The 24,609-nt window shown below is 40.2% G+C and overlaps 1 protein-coding gene and 1 long non-coding RNA gene across 2 annotated transcripts in view; one reads left to right on the top strand and one right to left on the bottom strand.

Moving 5' to 3' along the window:
- LOC125425929 overlaps positions 1-3,198 on the top strand; it is a 28,202-nt gene extending 25,004 nt beyond the window's left edge. The window contains exon 3 of the long non-coding RNA XR_007243477.1: positions 216-3,198. This is a non-coding gene — a long non-coding RNA (uncharacterized LOC125425929). The remainder of the gene's footprint in view (positions 1-215) is intronic.
- Positions 3,194-20,664, bottom strand: SPTY2D1 (SPT2 chromatin protein domain containing 1). Its single transcript, XM_048483728.1, has 6 exons — positions 20,433-20,664; positions 13,524-13,638; positions 11,014-12,456; positions 8,046-8,196; positions 7,035-7,112; positions 3,194-6,749 (listed from the first exon to the last, which is right to left on the bottom strand). The coding sequence occupies exons 1-6, from the start codon at positions 20,490-20,492 to the stop codon at positions 6,653-6,655; spliced, it is 1,944 nt and encodes a 647-aa protein (XP_048339685.1). The 5' UTR covers positions 20,493-20,664; the 3' UTR covers positions 3,194-6,652.
- Between the last annotated feature and the right edge of the window lie 3,945 nt (positions 20,665-24,609).

Genomic DNA, 24,609 nt, shown 5'->3' with positions numbered 1-24,609 from the left:
ACTTTAATGGAGTTGTTGATCCCAATATAGATAAAACAACAGCTCCATATCCCCTTCTATAACCAACCCTTCTTTGCTAAAACCTGAGTTTTATCCCTAAATTCTTTTACTTTATTGCTAGCAGTATTAGGATAAAGGGTGGGGGCTTTACTTTTATGTTTTTTCTTGAGTTTATTTCTTCCATCTAGCCAATATATATTGCTGTTTGATTACAGACCGGATTCACAAAAAAGGAAAGCGACCAACATTAGCCAGTATTGTTTGGATGAACAATCTCAGGACATGAATCCTCATCAGTTTCAAGAATGAAGATGTTCTAGCTCTGAAATGCATTCCTAAAACCAACTAGGACATTCTAGTAGTGGTCAATAACCAACACCTGATGCAGCATTGAGGCACTGAAGCACACTTTTGTTTTGGTAACTCATAAAACAATCCACACTGCATCATGTCATATTTCCATGACAAAGTTTCCTAAACCTTCTGTTTACAAGTGTCCATGATGAACAAAGGAAGGGGCATTACAAGCATTAACTATAGCAGCATATTTGACAGAGATCTATCCTGTGCTTGTGAAACCATCAAGTAGAAAACTTTCCATATATTTCAATTTCTTATGGAGTGAACACCCTTCGTACTGCCTAGCAACCACAACGGCAACATTCAGGAAATATATCTGGTAAATGAAGCACTAAAAAAAGTTTCTGCAGCATGAAGTCTGCTCCAGGTCTGAAACTGAAGAATATACTGTATGCAGTAATTAGTATTCATATTTCTTTGCTGGGGTAGTTTTATTTTTGAAAAGTTACAGGGAAGTTTGATATTTCAATACATATACAATTTCCTAAGATGTGCAGAAACTAACAGATTTCCTATTAGATGTAGCCTATTCAAATGTTGAGGAGCTCTGGTTTCCACAGTCTAATTCTTGGATGCTGTAAATTGCTTTGTTTCCATCAGTACCACTGCTCATAATAGTGAGCAGGAACAAATATTCTGAGATTTCTCACAATAGCAAGGACATCCATTAGACCAAAAAAAAAATGCCAAGTATATAAAGGTAATAAATTAGAGCAAGTGGCCTGTTTGTTTCTTGTCCTCAGTTATCAGACTGTTGATACAGCTAGTTTTAAAGATGAAGTATAATAAAACCATATTTTAATTGGTTTCATTTTTATACAATATCACCTTCTTAATCTTCTCTAGAGTCTAGAATTCATTAATCCTTTCAATGATAACACATCTTAAATTGAAGCAACATCCTCACAAGTGCTGGGAATCCGGCTGCCTTCAAAGAATTTTGTACAGTTTTGTCAGTGACTGATATTGTCTAATTTTTCTTAAACAGTTTTACATCTGCACAAACAAATTTCTGTGGTGACTTTTATGCAGAATTAGATTGATAAAGCATATAATACCTTTTTATACATTTATGCAACGTTCTTGCTTCTTAAAGATGGTATCCACTGTATATTCACAGCTTCACACATTACATTTGCGAAACATTGTAAAACACTGATACTCTTAATGCACTGAGAACCACTAGGTTGGACCCAGTGTAAATATCACAGATCTTTCCTGCTCTTCCACTTGCAGTAGCCATTTTATACCCTGGGAAAGTTTATCTTGTGGTCACAGGATCCATGTGGAGTAAGCCATACAGATTGGAGGACGACAGTGAAGGAGGGAAGTAACCTTCTTCTTCCTCTTTTGATGGAAGATTTTCTCCTCCTCCCCACTGCAGCCTCCTGATCCATGTGGCTGGCGGTCTATGTAGGTGCTGAAAGTCCAGCAATGAGCAACAGGGCTGGAAATGGCTGGTGTGGGGGGAGTGGGAAAGATCTGCAATTGTCAGCAGCTTGCACAAAGATTTCTGAATCCAACTCAATATAACTTGTCAGCCCACATGCATCTTACCCCATCCCACCATTGTGTGTTATCCTCAGAGATTAAAGGTACTACACAAATGCAAAATTGCGTCCTCAGTCACACATACTTCAGAAATGTGGGCTACCCTACCCATGAATAATCCACCTTTAAATGTACACACGGAAATTTCCAATGAGGACAACACAGAACATGCAATTTCATTCTGTAGACCTCAAACAAGAAATAGTAAGGAACATCACATTCCATATAAGCAACTTAGTGTGAACCACTGAGTATGTTGGGGCATTTCAACTACCCCTCTAAAAAAATACAGGGGTATCAAATGAGCAACTGCTTCCACGTTCCAACAGGGCAATGCTGAGATGTGCTGAAATGAATGCAATGCCTTCTCTAATTCTGCCTACATTGCACATATCACATTCTAACATACATGAGTACTCAGAGTTGTTATACTTGTTAAAATTATAGATTTAAAAGTACAAACTGAATGGGCAGTGTCTACAGAACATGCATTCATACAGAAAAGTGAGCAGTTACCCAAAGGAATTTAGACATTTTATATTTGAATAGCTAATCCCACACTATATCACAAATCACTTCTAAAATTCTCAAGTTTCAAAAGCAGCCTGCAGTTTGGTCTGGAGGGTCATGGCATAATCATTGCAATCCTTTGGATCTTGGCTTGTGCCAATTAAAAGCTACCATGGCTACTGTTACAAGCAAAAAATCTATCCTTCCTGTTCTTAATTACATAGATTAGTATTATAGTAATTGATTAATGCAAATGACGTATCTACTTCAGTTTAAAATTGAAGACACTGCCTGCCACTCTGATAAGAGAACATAGGCTGGGCATCAGACTTCTGATTAAGTATCTTTTGTGAACCTATCCTGTATTAACATCCATTAGACATTCCCCCAAATCTTTAAAATTATTTGTTCTACTGCATGTTGTTTGACCTTACATACTCAAGTTTAATGCATTTGAAGTGTCTAAGCAGGTCAGTTTTAATATCTATTAACACTTTATCAAATGACCAGAAAATGTCTCCTGTTAACCATTTTTTCATATTAGATCTTATTATTTCATGATATAGATTTTAATATCTTCAAGAATGTATTTCAAAATAGTTTATAATAAAGTCCAACAGCATTCTTGTTGCTTCTTTTAAATAGCCAAGTGAAAGATTTGTGAAGAGGTTTTTCTCAATTTGATATCCTAAAATTAAGGATCAAACAATTTTTTGCAAGGCATCTTGGAAAAAAGAGGCATTATAAGGAATAAAAACAAACCAGTGAGAAATCTGATGAAATGTCTGTAATTTATTATATACATGACTTGCTTCAGACTGCACTTTGCATGTGCAAAAGTATATACTTCAACAGCACCAGAAAACAGTTATGCTGAACAGTTTTTACCTGATTTGTCACATTGTGCTAAACACAATGAGTTTCACAAATACAAAAACATGGTCTCTAGAAGCATCCTCAGTAATATGCTAACACTTGATTGTATCACTCTTACTCAACAAAATAAACAAATCCAACATAGTCATCACAATTTATTCATTAGTCTCTTCAAAAATGTATTTTCTTTCCAGTGTGTTTTGGTCTGTCGCTAGACGTATAGAGATAAACTTTAGCTAATTAATGTTACAGACAGTAAAAGCCAAATCAAAACCAGTTATGCTGGTTTGTATAAAAATAAGGTTTTAAATATATATTTTAAAGAATTTTTGAAGTATGTACAGATGTTTGTTCACTGAAGCCTTTCCACAATGGCACCGCCCTGGGTTTCTCAAGTACAAATGTAACAAAACATATGTAAAAGCACTTTCAAATGCAAGCCCCTGAATCAAATACAAAGTGCCCTTAAGTTTTATTTAGTAGTATTAATAAATATTAACTATTATAGCTGTGCAAAGCAAGGCATGGAAAGGCTTCATGAAAAGTATATTATGTCGAATCATCAAGCTTAAACATTTGCATCTTCGATAGCAGAATTAACCCTTTATTTCATTCCTACATTCAAGGAAAAATTAAATATGATTTTTAAAACAAGGCACATCTTCCAACTACTGAACAGAATCTGAAATCCAAACTGGAGATTTGCTACTACAGTCTGTGAAATCATCAATGAAACGACCAACAGGAAAAAAGAAATAATATATTCTGTCTTCTGCGTAAATGTTTTGTGTCCTTAGGAAAAACTTTGAGAATTCCAATTCATCTGGCTGTCAAATATTTTTATATAAAAGTGAAGAAATAAAAAATATGAAGCAGGGGAAAAGGCACAAAGAATGTAAAGTGATACATTGCTGAAGGGTGAACAGCACATCATCTGAAAAGAGAATACAATTATGAGAGACTACTTTGGAGTACATATTTAGGCTAGCGCTCAGAAAAATTATACAAAATGTAAAATTTAATGGATTAAGTGAAGTGATGAATGAGCAATATTTCCAGTTATCTTTTACAAGACAAATAACACTGAAGTATTTCAAAGTAGAGCCTTAATAAATCTTGCAAGAAGCAGTCAAATATGCATGCTGGGCATAAAGACTCATGAAAAATAGAGGCAGTACAGAATTCTGTAATTCAAAATTATTTACCAGATCCAAGGCTTGCTGAGGAGTATATATGAACTGATAGTTTAGACAGTCTCATAAGGTAACATGAACAGTAACTTGGTCATGTTTCCAACAGTCATTGTCTTGGCTGAACAAACACAGAAACATGTGCATCTGTTAGACTCACACACAGTGAGAGTTCCAAAACAAAGCAGCTTTGTGTAATAGCTAAAGTGTATAGAATTCTGTTAAAAATGCTAGCGGTTATAGTACAATTTTAAACAAAGTGTCCTTGTTAAATAAGTTAATTGTAACGAACCAATTACACCAATTGCCCAGAATTTCTATTTCAAGAATGTTCTGCAAAGGCAAACATATCTTCAGACAGCTAAAAAAGCTGGTTTTATAAGCAGAAGTTATTTCTCCATGTTTTAAAAAACTTTAAACTACATTTCCTCCTATTTTGACACTTGAATTAGGAGGAGGTTGGGTTCCTTCTTTTCAGATATTTAATTCTTCATCGATCAGTGATTTCTGCTGTGACAGCATGGAATCAATACTTGGGGAATAAGACATGAAATGCAGGATTGTAATTAGGATTCTGGGTACATGGAAGCAAAATTCTGTAGAACAGAATGAACATGAAGCCTCTTTTAACAGGTTCACATGGGGGTTGGATCAAGACTAAATAGTCAATTTCTACTGATTTGTCCCTTCATGCTGCAGACTAACACCCCCCTTGTGTTGTTCCAAAGGTCCCCTAAACCCTAGGAGAAATATTTCAAAAATCAGTAGTAACAGGGATGCAGGAAGTTACATTCTGCTTATGGGAATGTTCGCCTGGATCCAACCCAGTATGGGTTTTACTCTTGCTTGAACCACTGTGCAAAGTTTCAAAAGAGACACATGTAACTTCTTGACAAACTGAAAATATAAGATTTCCAACAAATAAGACAATCAATACCTTTATTAACCAATGAAAATTATAGTAATTATCCAGCAGTCTAATCAGAACAGAATCAGAATGTTTACTGGAAAAATCCAGTGTTAGAGGTACTACATCTTGGCAAGTCATTAACATAATATACCAAATCCAAGACTGTAGACTGCAAAAAACTGGGTTAAAATGTCTAAAATGTTCATAAAATGTAACAAATTCCTAATTGCAGAAATTATTTATAAGAACATTGCACATCCATGTTTTCTAAGATACATGTTCCTTTTTTGATGTTCATCTTATTTTTGGCATAAAATTTCAGCTTGAAGAGGCAAACTAAACTTTTGGTCCTGTTTCTTATTGAAAGAATTTCTGACACTTGTTGCCTAGTTCTGCTTTCTGAATGGCAGAACAGGATAGCATCAGACACAGTACTTGGTGCCAGCCTCCAAGAGGCTTTATGTGTAGTCTGCTAAATGAGGAGGCAGGGCTTTAATTCACGCATTATATTTACAAGGCCAAAGGGAAAAAAAAACATACTACCACCACCAGCAGCTGAGTGGGCTCGGAAGAGGTTTACATCAAAAATTAAGGTATTGCTCATCAGGATTGCTACTTTGCCTCACACTGGTTGCTGCTGGCTCTGTTTATTCTAACAGAGCATCCACAGTGGAAATAACTGGGCTACATGTTAATGAAACAAAACTCTTGATCTTTCATCAGCTGTTACTTTTCTAGAAAAGCCAATTCTAACAAATTACTATTGCTTTCAACATCAATAACAGAAGCTAAATTTTAAGTCTGTGCTTTATCTGAGCAAAAAAGAATGACATTTTAAGATGTGTAACTCCTGACATACTGTGTCTTTTTAAAAAGAGCAGGAACAATAATCTTCTTCTATATTAAATGAAGAATGCAGACTGTCATAGTGGTGTGTGGGGCTCACTTGCTGCAAGCCAGTGCATAGTCAGTCAGCACTCTGCTGGCATCCTTGAACTACTTTAGGCAGTAGTAACATTAATCTATTCCATCTAATATTCTCCATTAGTGCATTATTTATTTGTAAAAAGAAGCCTTGGCAAGTATTAAAAATAATCATCTGAGGGTCAACCAATAAAATCATATTTCTGTTTTTCCTCCATAGTTTATTACCCTTTTGTATCAAATGTAAAACTAAAGCTGAAATCTGGGTCAACCAGAACAACAGAGGAAAAGAAATGGAAGAGCAAAGAAAACCCAAGTGATGGCAAACTGGTTAGCGTGTTCTAAGCTTTTTGGCCTGTTTCTTGCGTTTTAATTCCTCCTCTTCACGTCTCTGTTCTTCTAGATCTTCTAACATTCCAAGTCTCAGGCTGCAAAAGAAAATTTCAGGTATGCTTAATTAAAACCAAGAAAAAGCAGCACACACAAAAACATCCAAACTAGAATAAAATCCTAGGTATCTTAAAACACATCTCCAGACCATTTTAATCCATGTCATTAAAAAGCCAACCCAAACAGAAAAGTTTCACAAGACTTCCAAAAGATTATCATGGCTTAAGTTTTGATCAACTTCTGAAAATAGTAACTAGGATCCAAGGAGATGCTTATGATCATGTAAAGGAGTTGTACTAATGCTATTTTTTTTAACTACTCACCTCTTGGCTTCCTCCTTCTGCTGCTCTTTCCAGCTGCTTTCCATGTAACGTAAGGCATAGTCACTTTCATCTTTATACCTGAAATCGGAACCAAATATTAAAAATACAATACCAGGTAAAATTATAATACCAGTCACTTTCAAACATGAATAGCATAAACTGAAACAAAAGTGCATCATTTCAACTAATAATATTGTTTCAGGATTCGACTAAGCCAATATTATTCACGGAGATTTAAAAAAAAACTTTTGAAGAGCTTTTTTAATACCCACTTTTCTCTACCCTTAAGGAGTTTAAAAGCAGCTTACAATCACCGCCCCCGCCCCACACAAGGCATCTTGTGAAGTTGGTTAGGCTGAGAAAGTTCTGAGAGAACAGTGACTAGCCCAGGGGTAGGGAACCTGCGGCTCTCCAGATGTTCAGGAACTATAATTCCCATCAGCCTCTGTCAGAATGGCCAATTGGCCATGCTGGTAGGGGCTGATGGGAATTGTAGTTCCTGAACATCTGGAGAGCCGCAGGTTCCCTACCCCTGGACTAGCCCAAGGTCACCCAGCAGGCTTCATGTGAAGGACCCAGTTCTCCAGATTAGAGTCGGTGCTGTTAACCACTACACCATGCTGGCTTTAATGACATTTTTAGACACACAGAATGAAGTGCATTTAGACAAAACTCTATGCCTACTACTGCAAGCCACACAAAACTCTCAGAGCAAACTACAAAATTCATGTTTTGGGAAAACATGGATGCGAAAAATTAATTTAGTGTATATCACCCATTATTATAATGGGCACAAATGATTGAGATCTCTTGGTCAAAACACAGTGATTGCCTGTACAGCTGCTTAATTTCAAAGGTGAAATTCAAGTGAAATTATGAAAGTATCCCATAAAAAGCTGCACTTTCTCTTTTTACAACATCTTTTAATATTTTTCTACAGTTCACAAAAATATTTTAGATTATCATGGCTACACAATGGAATGAATATCACATTAGAGTTCAGTTTCCTACCTAGAACGATCATAGCCAAATATTTCTCTAATATGTTTAGAGATTTCTTCTTGGGGCTCCCCTTCATCATCAATAAAGTCCTCCATTTCAGAATCATCTTCATCCTCATATGGTCTTTTAGAAGTAATAGGCAGAAAAGGCCTTGAAAAACCTAAAGAGAAAGATTTAGCAAGATTTTGTGATGTACTGATTTGATAAATTACTAAGTCAATTTTTGTGATTTACACATGGATAAAGTTGCGTGCAGCAATAGCTGTAAAGTGAAAGAACAAATGAGCTAGTCACTCTAAGGGGCTTACTCGGAAGAGTACAAATGGGGCTACTGAATCAATACCATTGCAGATACATGCAAGCTAGATTTCATGGCAGGGGCGTAACGAGGAAAACTGGAGCCCTGGGCAAAACCTGAGTTTGATGCCCCTCATGGACGGTGGAAGGAGGCGGAGCTCCCCCGTTCTCCTCCCCTGGTGGCTTGTGGCTTCCACCCTCCCTGCCGGCTGAACTTAGGCGCCCCCTTTACTGGCAAACGGGCATGAGATGTGGGGGGTGGGTGGACGGTGGCGGGCAGTGGCGGTAGCATCCAGGGGAGAGCGGCATGGTCAGTGGGTCGGCCAGGTGCGCATGCACCCCTGACTGCTAGTTCTGCCACCCCACAAAGATCCATCCGAGGATGCAGCAGGGCTGACAAGAGGCATACAGGCAGCAAGGCTTGGCAGTTCGGCTCGGCCCGATCTGTGGATCAGGCCGAGCTGAGCCGGTTTGGAGGCGCTTGGAGGGCCAAGGGCCCGAGCCCACCCCCTCCGAACTCTGCACGACCCGAACTTGCGGTAACATCCGAGATTCTTGGATGAGTTTTTATTTTGGGGTGTTTTTTCACATTTTGGCCTGCAGGGGGCGTATTTTTAGAGATATTGGCACCAAAATTTCAGGGTATCACTGCTCCAGCACATGAAGCCTGCTGGGTTCCACAAAAAACAGCATTTTTAAGCTAGTGACGCCAAAATTTCATGGTATCTTCAGGAGACCGTCCTGATGACACCCCCCAAGTTTGGTGAAGTTTGGTTCAGGGAGGCAAAAGTTAATGGACTCCCAAAAGGGGTGCCCCAACCCCCATTGTTTCCAATGGGAGCTAATAGAAGATAGAGGCTGCCCCTTTGACGGTCCATAACTTTAGCCCCCCTGAACCAAACTTCACAAACTTGGGGGGTGTCATCAGGACAGTCTCCTGAAGATACCCTGAAAGTTTTGTGACTGTGCCTTCAGAAATGTGCACCCCACAGGCTGCACCAGAAATTCGCCATTGACATCAATGGAAAAAAAATCAATGCAGAAGTAAGATTCTTGGGCAAATTTCTGGGGGTGCCTGTCAGGGGTGCAATTATTAAGCTAGTGACACCAAAATTTCAGGGTATTATCAGGAGACTGTCCTGATGACACCCCCCAAGTTTGGTGAAGCTTGGTTCAGGGGGTACAAAGTTATGGACCTCAAAGGTGCAGCCCCATCTCCTTAGCTCCCATTGGAAACAATGGGGGATAGGGGAGGGGGTCAATAACTGAACCAAACTTGGGAAGAATAATCAGGACAGTATCCTTACGATACCCTGAAATTTTGGTGCCGATATCTCTAAAATGACCCCCTGCAGGCCAAAATGTGAAAAAACACCAAAAAATAAAAATGTAGGAGCATGCCCTGCAAAATTCCTGAGCCCTGGGCAGCTGCCCACATTGCCTAATGGACATTACACCACTGTTTCAGGGGCTCCAAAGCCCTGCCCATAATAAACATGTAAAACAAGGAATATTTATTTCAATTTTAGTCAACTTTTCTCACTAAGATTCAAGGTGGATTATACAGTGTACATCAATACATTTGCCAAGTATCTGGCACAGACTCTTGTCTAAGACACTGTGTTTGCGAAAGTATAAGATTCGGTTTAAAAATCAAACCCTACTCTCCAAAAACTAGTTACCATTTAACTCCATCCACTTCACACATCATACCAGACCTAGAAAACTAGTTTTGTGACCTTGAGAAGGATTTTTGAACTGTGAAAGCAAATTTATCTTTGACAGATTCCACATGGGCCAAAAACAGCAGCGTGAAAATGGTGTAAAAGGGTTTACACCGTTTTCACACCGCTGTTTTTGGCCCATGAGGAATCCACCTTTGTGTGTTTGAAGTGGTCCAGCATCTTTTCTCTCTTCCATTCTCCTTATACCTCTGGGAATAAGATCAGGTACAGCTTTGCTCTGGGACTATAAGGGTTCAACACTGGTTGGATCCAATGATTCCACTCTGCTAACAGAGCAGCTTTCTGCTAGTGGAAGCCAACACTGTTACAGAAAAGAGTAATGGGATACGAACCCCTGCCGATTGCTACAATGATTAAGGAAAACCTCATTTATTCAAACCTGCAAGGCAAATGGCCATGTCTAGAGAACCACAGCTCCTTTTCTGCTGGACTAGAGTGATTCTTTCAGACTAAGGTGATATAACTTGCTCCTACAACATACCAAACATGTCAATAATTCTCATCTATAAGGAACTTTCCTGCCTGAGCCTTCCTGGACTCATACTGTGTGACTTTATGGGAACTCCAACTCAAGCAAGTTTACCTACACATTTATTAACTCAAGACTTGTCAAAATCTTACCTAGACTGACCACCACACTATACTATCCATGTTTGCAAACAGTGCAAACTACCTGCTGCACAACTTACACTGTGATTTGTATTTACAGAATATGCAACTAAGGCTGAAATTTTGCATACATTTTCTTGAAGTGAGAGCCAGTGAACTCAGATAAACCCAACATAAGAGTATAATATCTTGGGTGGGGTGTGTGAAGAACAGAAAGAATAAAAAGGAAATACTTTGGTTAGCAGATAATTTAAGATACTTTCAAAAACTACAATGTAACAAGATTTGTCCATCAAACCTAATTATAACACAAGCTTCAAAGATACCTTGTGGGGGAATCCCAGGCCTTTGCTGTGGTCTCATTCCATTCATTTGACCGCTAGATAGTCTGGGGACCAGGTTTTTCGATGAGATGGTTTCTGATGTGACAGTGCACTTTGGTTTTACATTTCCAACTGGAGTGCTGCTTGGCCGGCCTGGTCCAGGCCCTGAGCTGCTTCCTCTTCCCAGTCCATTGTTTGGCATGCTATTTGGCCGTCCAGGTCCTGTGCTTTGGCCACAATTAGGACGCCCTGGTCCTGAACTGCTTCCTGGTCTGCTGGGTACCATACCTAAGCTGCTGCCTGACCGCCCAGGTGCCATGGTTGAGCTACTAGTTCGTTGCCCAACTCCTGAGCTAATTCCTGATCGTCCAGGACCCATTCTTGAACTAGTACTCTGCAACCCATGTCCAGTATTCAAACTACTGGCTGGCCTCCCTGGTCCTGTACTCAAGCTACTCTTTGTCCGTGGAAGAGATCCTCCTGTGCTTGAACTGCTGATTGCCTGCTTAGAGTTGGAATGTTTAATACTTTCATGTTGGGCAGCAGTCACATTAGTTGGTTTTACATGGCTAACTGTTTTCTTAAGACTGGGTTCCTTAACAGATGACTGTTTCTGAGCCCCATTAGCAGCAGTTTTCAAGACTGGGGTATGAGAATTCAGTCTGGGTTTCCCCCCTTCACTGACTGGCGCTTTGCTATGACTAGTGCTAGGTGAACTTTTTAAAGGTCCCTTGATTGAAGATTTTGTTTTCTCAGCATGTTTAGGTTTGGAGGACAACGCTGGTCCTTTGGATTTCTTGTAACTACCACTTTGGGAGGAAAGGCTTCCTTTTGAGAATGAATGTTTATCTGTGGAATGCTTACTCTGTTTAGCATTTAAGAACTCCTTCTGTGAAAGGTCTTTTTTGGAAAAACTAGATGCCATTACATGTTTCACTTCTTTTTCTCCTTTCTTTTCCTTTAGTACAACCCCTTTTTGATTTTTCCGCTCCAAGTATTCTCGTTCCCTAAGTTCTTCTGCTGTCAGAGGTCTTTCCTCTGTCTTTTTTACTACTTTGATTTCCACTGGTTCATACTGCTTTTTTTCAGCCAGCTTCAGAAGATCTGTAAAATTCAGTTGTGGGGGTGCTCTCTTGGGAGTTGCCTTTGGTTTCACTGATGTTTTGGATGGTTTTTCATCATAATCTTCAGATTCATGCTCGGAGTCCATCAGACTATATTCATATTGTTCCATTTCATCACCTGTCGTACACTCCACTGCTTCTGTATTTATATCAGATCTACTTTCACAAGCCTGCTTTTTCTTGGGTTTCTCTTCAATAGGAATGCCATTATAGCCGTAGAAATTGTCTTTTGTTCGTGAAGCCATAGCTCTTGCTTTCCGGTCATGTTTCAGTTCCACACGCTTAGCTAAAAGTTGTTCTTTTCTTTTCTTTTCCTCTAGATCTGTAAAAAAAAAGAACATTTCTACATAAAAACTCTGTGAACAAGGAATCTTTGATACTTTGAAGTATGTCAGCCCTGAATAATATAAGACCGTAACCAGCTTTGAAATTCTGAATGTACATTTTCTTGGTGTTGAAGTGGTTGAGAGTGGTAGATTCTAATCTGGAGAACCAGGTTTGATTCACCACTCCTCCACATGAGTGGCAGACTCTGATCTGATGAACTGGGTTTGTTTCCCTGTTCCTACACTTGAAGTCTGCTGGGTGACCTTGGGGTAGTCACAGTTCTTGGGAACTCTCTCAGCTCCACCTACCTAACAAGGTGCTTGTTGTGGGAAGAGGAAGGGAAAGGAGTTTGAAAGTCACCTTTAGTCTCTTTATAGGAGAGAAAGGTGGGGTATAAACTCTTCTTATTCCTAATCTTGGTAATCAAAAAACAGATTAAATTGCAATCTCTAAGCAAGTGTAATTCTGACCTCAGACAAAGGTGGGTTAAAATGCTCTAAACAAAATTAAACTTGAAGCTAAAACCAATATTTAGTTAGCCTATCTTTAAACACAGCGCTTGGAGTCAGAGAAGTGAACACCTAGTTAGATGTTTCCAAGAAGTCTTGGTGAGTGTTTCCTGAACAGCAGGTCACATGGCTAAGGGGACTTTCAAAAGCAATTTGTGATAAGGCTCAGAGGTCTGCTATTCAGAGGAAAAAGTATTTAAAAATCCCATTAGGCATGCCCAGTATATCTCAAATGTAGCTCTGTGCAAGATAGACAGAAACAGTAGCTGGGGACATTTTAAGCTAAATTCGCTTAAAAAACAGAAAGCAAGTCGCCTTTGTGGACTTCAGTTTCTAACCCAGTATATACTTAAATGCATAACACCCCCCCCCACACACACACACGTTATCAACGTTTAACAATTATATCATTACTTTAATATGATTCTGGAACACCATGCAAACACACATGCAAAATAAAGGGAATTATGACAACAATATTTAACGAGCAGTAGAGAAAAGACATTTGAAATGATAACACTCCAAAGAGGAAAAAGCTAATTGTAAAATATACCTTTTTTCCTACGTTGTGTCTCTTGTCGTTTGAGGAATGCTTGCACTGCTGCCGACTGGACACCTTTCACTTTTGGATCCTTTTTGGGAGGGCCTACTGCCAAACTGTATCTTTTCTGCAACAGAAAAAAACACAGTAACTATGTAACCTAATAAATGTTTTAAAATTAATGAAAGCTTTATAAGCACAGCTTATGTTCTATTATATACCAGAAATAGCACTTTAAACAAACTATAGTGAAAGTTTGCATTCAATTGGACAGCTATGATCCCCTGTGCAAACAGACTGAAGAGTAATACTGGGAAGCTTTCAAAAAGACCAAGGACTAAATAAAACCAAGAAAGTGGAAAGATAGCCTCAAATAAGCCATGACAAGCATGCTTGGGTTATGCTGAAAAAAAAGTTCAAGTGACTCCTACTTCCCCTCCTAAATCTTCTGGGTAATGTCAGATAAGGGAAGAGGTCAGAGCACATTATCTTATCACACTAAAACAACATCCAGAAGCACAAGTTATTTCTTCTGTCACGGTTTCTTTTGAGATACCAAGAAGCAAAGACAGAAAGGTGGAGAACCAAGAAAAGTGTATGCTTTACTTTAGAAAGCTACAAAATCATTACAATTAAATCTTTAACTGACAAGTATACTCCAAATAAATTTCAGGGTACTTTATGCTATGAATCATTGCTTATGCTTGCTGAATTTTGCTTTGACTGAAATTGCCACAAGATGGGGAACACTGAAACAAAGCATACAACTTGCATAAATTTTACCGCACTTGTCCTATTAAATTACATGCTAACTACACTTAATGAACAGCCAGATAAACATGGACATTCCATTTCCTATGTGATAAAGCAACAGCATGAATCTGCCTTCAAAGAGTTATCCAAAAGTTTGATCCTTAACAAAAAATGCACAGGCCAGCTATCCTAGCTTGTCTTTTAAAGCTGTAAACAGTAATTATCTCTTCCTGGCAGCACCAAATGGCAATTCTATGGCTGAATTATACAAAATGTGCAAGCTGGCATTGCTGTAACATAAAGTATAAGACCTTCAAGTGATAAACAGGGTTGAAAGATACAAAAGTGTTTAGAACCGCATTTTAAAACTTCATTACCAGTCTTTAAAATGTTGGGAACAATTACCCTTACAACTAAGTTGGTTTAAAGGTTGGCATTTATTTCTTTTCTTAGAAAGAGCAGATAAAAAAAAAAAAAACTTGAAGTGAAGACGTTAATGAACACCAGGTTTCAATTCGTCCATATGGTACTGAACTATCTCATAATACCAAAGAAATCACTCAGATTTGACTGAACATTCATACTGAAAATAATCTACTGCACACAAAGAGGCTGAAAAACAGCCTGAAGATCTTTTTTGTTATAGTGCTGTGAAGCTACTATTTAATCTATTATTTAAACAAAGTTATTTTTAGGATTTTTAAACACCACAGTTCAACCCTTTTTTATCTTTTATATAAGACATGAGCCCTGGTCAGTTTCAATGAGACAAGCCTGTGTGTACTTGTACAAGGATTAGTTTTTAAATATAGCCGACACAGCTGACAGTCTTGGGTCAGTCAGAGGTACCTGCAGTTACAGCTGAATAATCAGACAAGGTATTACAAGCTCACTAGTTGCTTTATTTGTGAAAACAGCTAATTATTTCTTAGCATGCATTTCCTTAGGGAAATGAACTAATACGTCTATAATTTTAGTGGGACATGATGCAATACCTTTTTTTTATTTCTCATCAGACAGCCTCATATCAATTACTAAAAACTCACATTCACCAAAGGAACACTCTTCAATTTAAAATCCTTCTAGTCATCCAGTAACTTTCAAGAGAAATCTCTTCTATTTCTTAAGGATAGATCACAATGGGTCTCAGATCTGAAACTACTTGCAGAACCATGTAATTTTACAGCCCAATCCTACCCTGCAACAGATCATGTTCAACAAGATTTAACTAAATGGAATAGCGGCTTAACTAAATGGAAACTAAATAGTTCTCATGAAGGAGGACCTTCTACCTTCTTTTGTCTAACACATTCCAGACCCTCTCTTGAGTTCAGGACTCATGATCCGAGCCCTCTGAGTTCACTGAAACAAAAACAAACAATTCTGAGCTTGCAGAATGACCCAAGGAACTCAAATAAATAATTTAAATAAATGGATTTAGGATATTATATTTATATAATATTGTGTCTAATGTTACATGGATACCAAAAAGATGTCTGAAAGAATAAGAGCAACCTTCAAGTACAAGCACTGTTGTGAATCAAAATAGCTTCACTTCAGTACAGCACTATAAAATCAAGTTTAAGAATCTAAATGTTTTTGTTGGTTGTGTGGTTTTCAAAGGAGATCTTTTGAGGCATCTATTGGGTATGCCTATTTGAAAAATCTTGTGGCATCTATGCTGTTCAACTATATTTAAATCCAGAATTGGCCTAACATTTGTAAAATATAATACTTAATGTGTCTCTTTCCTGAGTTCACTGTAGCAAAAACTGCAGTTCCACAGCACTGGAAGAAATTTCAATTTCCTTCCATTCAACTTAAGTCACGAAACCTTAGGCAATTGCAAAAATGTATCAACTGACCTTGTTAATAAGGTAAAAATGGAAAAAGATGGCTTCTCAGAACAAAATGAGAAATGTATGCTTTTCTAAAGGACTAACTCAGGACATAAGATTAAAGAGACCAAGAACTGGTACCCAACTCTAGATGCTACCTACCCACTAATGGTGAAAAACTGCATGGTTCCTATGTGTTTAGGTTTCCTGTGGGGACATAACAGAATCTTATTCCCTACTCCTTCAGCAGTTAAAGAATTATGTTGCCAGGCCTTTGCAGAACATTGAATATTTATACATATCTTCTATATTCTTTGTCCAACCTGCCCAATCCACCTAAACAAGAAAGAGGAATACAGGACTATTACCCAAAATGATGGGAATTCTGTCCCTTCTAGAGTGGGAATTAATGAGAGAAGGCTCTTGGCTTAGCAAAAGGTTGGGCAAGCTCTTTGTTGCCTATGCAAGCTCAGCTTTTGCAAGAAATCCACTCAAGAGCAAGTAAAGTTCAATAATTTTATTCAGGGATAATAGGGGTACACAAGCACATCAAAGCAGAAGAACAGTCCGATACTATGGTGGACTGGACTGAAACAAAGCTATATTATTTATGCTACACTTGTTTATTTTGGTAAACATTGATACAATCAAAGAAAATTCTTCCCACCAGAATTAGATGTAAATTTTACTAAAAGCTGTTATATAATACTCATAATTCTCAACTTTAAAGAATATTAAATCTAAAAATCAAGAAAGTGGCACAGGTCTTAAGACATTCTGCCCTCAATGTTTCTTTTAAAAAAGGAAAATGTCAAAAGCTCTAACTATTTAATCCAGTTAAGTCTACCGCTGTAGAACATAATATTGCCCTAGTATGCATATGGCCTTTGATAAATTATTCTGATGTTTTGATAGTTACAAAGTTAATCCTAAAAATGAAGAGGAAGATATTTTAGACAGACAAAATTTGCTCCTTTCAAAGAACAAAAAGCACTTATTCTAATAAATACACCAATTAAACTGCTGAGGAGTAATAGCCTTCTAGAGCAGACCTGGGCATTATACGGCCCGCGGGCCACATCCGGCCTGCCGGATGACCCTGACTGGCCTCCCTATCGTGCTGGGGAGCGAGGCGTCCTTGAAAGCCCCGCAGAAGCCAGTTGCCTTGGCTGCCAGCTTCTGCGGGGCTTTCAAAAGCGCCTTGCCCCCTGCCTTTTGGCCTGGCCCGCCACAATATTTTCTGTTTCTTATGCGGTCCCATGGAAAAAAATAATTGCCCACCCCTGTTCTAGAGCATACTCCTCTTATCTTTAACTTGATTATTTCCTAGAAAGTTCTACATTACTCATATACAGTTTTTGAAACACAGATATTGAGTTAAATATTCTGGATTCTATCATTTAAAGGATTTAATTCTTGAGCTCCATTTTCAAATCATAACTCTGCAAAAATCAGGCTTTAAAAAACCAATGTGTTGTATCTCTAACACTGGTTTATACCTTACCACTTTGCTCTGAAAAGTATGAAACATTCCTCTTCTTAAATGGCTCTTTCATTGGAGGAAGGCTCCTCAGGCTAAAAGAAGGCTACAAACTTTGCTGAGTGAAGTGGCAAGATATAAGTAATCAGTTTTAGTAGTTCATTTTATCCTGTATTATTTAACACCACTAATGGATATGGCACTTCACTGAGCAGTATAAATTGTTGATGACACATCCCAAAATGCTCAAGAGCTCACCCAAGCAGATATGAAAAAGAGGGAAGGAGCAGGTTGACAAAAATGACAGAGTGGCAGGAAATAAGGAAAGGGAAAGGAAGGACAGACATAAAGAAATGCAGACTTATGCACTTTGGGTTTTGTTAGGTCTCAATCCTTGAATCAATAAACAGACTCTGGATTGTTAATCAGCAGCATTTATTGGAAGCTAACAAAGATTGCAGGAAGCCAGTTCTGGTGAACCTGGCTCTTGCTGTCCTATTCAGAAAAAATCCCCCCCCCCCCTTTTTCCAAAGAATGTGAGAAAGAGTTACTTTGGAGCTGAGGTGCCCCAAGGTCAGCGACAGATAGAGATAAAGCCACCTGGACTTCCACTCCCACAGAGCAACAGAGATATCCTTTTTAAAACACTTTCTGTACATGTTTCTGATGAAAAAGCAATGTACCTTGACTCCCCTTTTAGAAGATAAACATTCATAGGAATAAGTAAAATCTGTTGTTAAACAATTCTGCTTCACATATCCAGAATCATGCTGAAAAAGCTGGATTTCTCTAGTACAGTAATTATAATGCCAACATAAAAATCCAAAGCTAGCTGATGAATCGAGCAAGAAGTTCCTTGAACCAGCCCACCCATTGTCCTTAACCTTATATTCTGCTTTAGCACAATTGTTACCATCTGCCCTAGCATAGCGGGGGGACTGATTATTCACAGGTATCCCTGCCCGTGTGCCAACCTAAAGCTCTGGCGCTGCAGAGCTGAGGAGCGTATTCTCCGGCAATAGCCAGGTCTACCTACAAGAAACTTCCAGGAATTGTTTTCCTGTTCCCATGCTCTCAGCTTGCTTGCTATATCAGCACATTTTCAGCTCCACAGCCAAGAAAGGATAAGTCCTCAATACAGAAGCCCAGCTGAATGGATTCTCATTTCTAGTCACAAGAAGACTTCTGATGTCATTGTTTCCTCGATTACCTTAACCCAGATACTCCCTTCTGTAACTAACTTCTTCCGACCACCTTACAATGCACTCTATTGCTTCTCAAATAATCCATCCGGACAACACCCAAAGGTTGCCCTGACACCCCCAGAGGTAGTTCTTCACCTGATAAATATCCTACCCCCCAAAGGACCAATCACTCAGTGACACTGACACCTTTCCGACTTTGTTGCTGTCTCCAAAGCATTGCCCCCAGAACCAAATGCTGGTCGTTTGGATCTGAACCCTGGATCTTCTTCACACTGCGATTAGGTAGTATTACCCATACATTCCATACTTCTATCTATTCCAAATCTATTTCCCAACCTATCTATATCTTAGGAACTCTGTGTGTGTGTTTATTGCACTGCTTGCGAACCTCTTATCCCTACAATAAAGATTGTCAAATTAGCATTATATTGCTCTCTGTGGATTTTCTTCTAAAAGCTGATCTTCATATACACTGGTATTCAAGATTCCTTACCCAGTCTCTTGCAACATTAATAAACAGTCTGCTCTAAGCTAATATTCCCCACTATATTGAGAGACTGTGTACCTCCACTTTGGGCAACACAATCCCAATATGAACTTCAGTTTCAAAACAAACTATGACACTATGTAGCTACAGGCCAATGAAAAGCTAACATGGGACCAGAGGAAAATTAATTGGTTACTTGAGTCAGTCAAAGCATTAGAGTGGTACAAAGAAGAACAGGTAAACACGGGCATGAATCATTTAAAAAATGTCTTACTGAAGATCTTTCCCCTGTTTTCTCCCTTTGAGCATGACTCTGTTACTGTTTTTCTAACTGTAGCTTTCCTTTGACATCTGAACCAAACACACTTTGAAGTGTTTTGATCTCGTTTTATGGAGGATTTGACATTGCAAGAGGAAAAAAAAAGGGGGGGGGGAGGACGGGATTTAAAAAACCCCAAACCACAAGCAGTTCAAACAGTCTCACCGGCTACCAAATGCAAGCTCAAATAATTAACTGTAAAATGTCAGCCACAGATGCAGGAGAGGAACAGGATCTACCAGACTACGGCCACACAGCCCAGAAAACCCACAACAACTAGTTGAATCCGGCTGTGAAAGCCTTCGACGATACATTGTAAAGTCAGTTGTCTCAGTCATATTCTGTGAGGTGACTTATCTACCAGCTGGAAAGTGGAGGGAGGAATGTGGACACGTGTGTGCAAGCAGGGGAGTCTGGGTCGCTTGAACCTGCTCGGAACCTGTCCCTCTGGCAAAGGAGACTAAGACGGGATGCAAAAGACCCTACGCGCTTCGACCTGTAAATCCAAGCAAACAAACCAACAAAAAGGAGAACATTTCAAACTGTTCTTCGCCTGCGTATGTCGCCAAGAGGTTCCCGACTGGCTGTTGGCAGATGAATGAACAACAGATGAGTAACCTCTCCGACCGGCCACAATTACACTTATTTCGGGCAACCGGACCAGATGGAGAAGGAGGCGTGTTTGTATGCGAGTCTTCGCTACTTCCGTTGAAAAAGGGGGACCGGGCGGAGGGTCGAGAGAATAACGGCGGCGTCCTCCAGTCAGGCGGCACTGGATCCTGCCCTCCCCGCCTCCCTCCAGTCCAATTTCCCATCCCCCCCCCCCCCCGCTCCCTCACCGGCACTGCGCCGCCTCCCTGCTGCTCCGACGCCATCATCAGGATCTCGCTGAACTCCATCCTGTGCTCCGCAACCCTTCCCCGCAAAGACCGCGGGCTCCGGCGACGGACCGAAGTCCCTCCTCCGCAGAGCGATTTCGTGCCCGGCGGACTGAAAAGTTCCTCTCCCCCTCCGCACTCGCACTTCCGGCCTCAAAACGACTCTCCCCGCCCTTTATAGCAACTCGCACGCACAGCCCTCTTTAAAGTAGGCGTCATTTCCGTCAGTCGTGCCTTGCGCGAGCACGCAAATGAGCTCTACTTCCGAAGAGTACGTGGCCATAAATGCCACGTGACGAGACATTTGCTTTTACAGTCTGACATATGTCTGCCGTCGCGCGTGGGGGCGGAGACGGGTTTCCTCCCGCCTTTGAAGCGTCGATTTAGTTTAGCCCTGCGAGGGGCGGGGCTTGAGTTAGTTTGCGATCAGTTCTAGTTCGGATTTGCGACACGAGTTGCATCTTTAGACCGCTTGGTGCGGTTTCTGCTCCATTGGCTTTGCATAATGCGCTCCTTCTCGTTTTGCCCTTTGTTTATTTGTTGAGGTTTTAAAAATTCTATCCTTGTTTTCTATAATATACAAATTTAAACATGTGCAACTGAATTGCTAAATCAGTGAGAACAAAGGTCCCTCTGAGTGCATACTCGGCAGCCAGACCACTTGATTAAACAGTCGTTAATTCTTAAAACGGATTGCAATAGCCCAGGTGCCAGTTTGTGATCAGGTAAAGAAGTATTTTTGTATTTGGGAAGGGAGGTGAGTGTAGTTACCAGTATTGAATTTTCTTCGTTTGTCCCAGTGTTCTCTCTTTTGTTCTTGTGTTGCCCAAAACTCTGGGGGATGGAATGGGGCAGAGAATTCCAACCTTACGATTTTCCGGGTCATGACTTCAGATTAAGTGAAAAAAGGGAGTTTATTGAAATTACATGATCCAATGCTGCCACTTTTTTTCAGTTGTAGACCCTCCCACTTTATCTGTGTAACTAGCAGAGTGATATTCTAAAAACTACAGTGGGTTCCTTTCTGATTAAATAGGTCAGTGCAGCTAAAATGCTTAATGCAAATATGTAACTGGAACTGATACTGAAATCATCAGATCATTCCAGTTTAAATATATTGTCATAATTCAGATGGAAGTTGAAAATACACTGCCTTGCAAAATGTTGGTGATTAAAAAAAAATCTATGTTCCTACCAAAATCTGGCCAGAATCTTTCCTTTTCTTTATGTATCACATGTGCAGTGAGCTCTCACCAGCTATTCTACACCAACTGTTACAAGAAACAGTTAAGACTGAAAATAACTGGACTTATGAGAGAAGGTCTTATCTAATGTAAAAAAGAAGCCTGAAATAACAGTATTTTTTACCTTTTCCATAAGCTGCAAAATGAAAGCAGATACAGCTAGATGAGAGTTTCCTGGTGGTGGGAAGTGCTATCGAGTCACAACTGATCTGTGGTGGCCCCTTAGGGTTTTCAAGGCAAGAGACTTACAGAGGTGGTTTGCCATTGCCTTGCTCTGCATAGCAACCCTGGGTTTTCTTGGTGGTTTTCCATTTAAATATTAACCAGCTCCCAACTTATTATCATACTATGAAGCAGCTGTCTTTGTGTGGTTGAGATAATGGCTGACGTTGAACGGTAAATACTTGTTAAATTTGGAGCATTTTGAATGGCATTCATATACAGGGGATGAGAAAGTTAAGACTCAGGCTCATTCCACACATGCAGAATAATGCACTTTCAAACTGCTTTCAGTGCTCTTTGAAGCAGTGCGGAATAGCAAAATCCACTTGCAAACAGTTGTGTAAGTGGTTTGAAAACACATACTTTTGCGTATGCAGAAAGGGCCTAATAGAGAATTTTGCAACTATTATATGAGAAGAGCGTTTTCTAAAGTTCTGATGAAGTATAAAACAGTTCCAAAATGGTACATTTCCCCATCCCCCATGAGACTGTATTTAGCAAATATTCTGTTGGCCATAAATAATATCTAAGTTACAGTATTATCTTGGAATATGATTCCCAGCAGTTAAAACTGGAAAGAAGAGAAGAAATAACGTTGGGAGGAGAAATATGCAGTAGGTACCCTTGTGAGACCTAACACAATTTTGCTTTTTCAATAGTATGATATATTCAGCTTTAATCAGTTTTATATAAAATAGAGAGTGGTCAAAAGCACTTTGGCTGAACTAGAGAGTGGCTGAGCTGTCACCCCTGATTGAACATCTGCCTGGCACTCAAAAGAGCCATATTAGATCACCCCTAACTAAATAAGGGAATGAGATGTTTAAATAGATATATGTATAGTGGATAGGCATTGAAATCCATTATGCTATATGTGTTAACTCAGTCTAGATCAAACAAGAAGATAGTCACAAACCAGGAAAGAGAGAGCTGGATGGCTAAATATGATTTACTGAATAGATAATGTACTGTCGAAGGCTTTCACGGCCGGAATCACTTGGGTGCTGTGTGGTTTCCGGGCTGTATGGCCGTGTTCTAGCAGCATTCTCTCCTGACGTTTCGCCTGCATCTGTGGCTGGCATCTTCAGAGGATTCTCTGAAGATGCCAGCCACAGATGCAGGCGAAACGTCAGGAGAGAATGCTGCTAGAACACGGCCATACAGCCCGGAAACCACACAGCACCCAAGATAATGTACTCATGCACACACACACATAACTGAATGGATATTAACTCATTGTGCTACGTCGGTTAAAAGTTTAATTGATGTTGATCATGTAGGAGGAAGTTTAATTGGTGTAAACTAAGTATGTCAGCCAAAAGTCAAATTGATGATGAACGTAGTATGACTTGGTAACCTGTTAATGAGGGCATCTGTGCTTCTGGTCCGCCGCCTCGCTCACATCGGAGTACATGGGACAGTCCTGGATTGGCTGTCCTAACTTCTCTGTGACCGGGGATGGCAGGTAATGTCGGGGGGAGAGAACTCTGAATGACACCCCATGATCTGTGGGGTGCCGCAAGGAGCGATCCTCTCCCCGATCCTTTTTAACATCTATATGCACCCCCTAGCTGGGTTGGTCTGGAGTTTTGGGCTGTGGTGCCATCAATATGCTGATGACACCCAGCTCGTGTTCACGATGGTAGGTCGCTCAGCTGCCGCCCCTGGGGCTCTCCAGCATTGTTTAGAGGCCCTGGCTGACTGGTTGAAAGTGAGCTGGCTGAAACTGAATCCAGCAAAGATGGAGGTCCTGTAGGTGGGTTGAGGGGAGAGGCCGGTTGACTTTTCCTTGCCTACACTTGCCGGTGAGGCCTTGTATTTGGCCACATCAGTCAGCAGCCTGGAGGTTACCCTGGACTTCATGTTATTGTTGGAGGCCCAGGTGGTAAAAACCACAAGAGTTGCCTTTTATCATCTGCATGATAAAAGGAGCAGGAGTGGAGCAACAGTGGCGTAGGAGGTTAAGAGCTCATGTATCTAATCTGGAGGAACTGGGTTTAATTCCCAGCTCTGCCGCCTGAGCTGTGGAGGCTTATCTGGGGAATTCAGATTAGCCTGTACACTCCCACACACGCCAGCTGGGTGACCTTGGGCTAGTCACAGCTTCTCGGAGCTCTCTCAGCCCCACCTACCTCACAGGGTGTTTGTTGTGAGGGGGGAAGGGCAAGGAGGTTGTAAGCCCCTTTGAGTCTCCTGCAGGAGAGAAAGGGGGGAAATAAATCCAAACTCTTCTTCTTCTTCTGCATCAGGTGAGGCAATAGGCTCCATACCTCTCCAACTCTGACCTAGCCACAGTGATCCATGCAACGGTCACCTCTAGAATGGATTATTGTAACTCCTTTGACCCTGGCCTTCCTTTGACCCTGATCTGGAAATTAAAACTCATTCAGAGTGCGGCAGCCTGTATCACCTCCATTGGCTGCCAATTGAGTTCCGGGTCATGTTCAAGGTGCTTGTACTATCATTTAAGGCCGTGAGCAGTCTTAGACCTGTATACCTATGGGACCACCTCTCCCCATATTGCCCCATTAGGTCCCTCCGTTCATCAGAGGGGAACCTACTGGGAGGTCCCTGGCCCGAGACAGGTCCGATTGGCTTCTACAAGGGCCAGGGCTTTTTCGGCCCTGGCCCCCACCTGGTGGAATGATCAGGGCCCTGCGGGACATAACTGC

The sequence above is a fragment of the Sphaerodactylus townsendi genome, linkage group LG02, assembly GCF_021028975.2.
Source record: "Sphaerodactylus townsendi isolate TG3544 linkage group LG02, MPM_Stown_v2.3, whole genome shotgun sequence".
Taxonomy (NCBI): Eukaryota; Metazoa; Chordata; class Lepidosauria; order Squamata; family Sphaerodactylidae; genus Sphaerodactylus; species Sphaerodactylus townsendi.
Note: the sequence above shows the minus strand (reverse complement) of the source record. Positions and strands in the feature narration are given on the sequence as shown.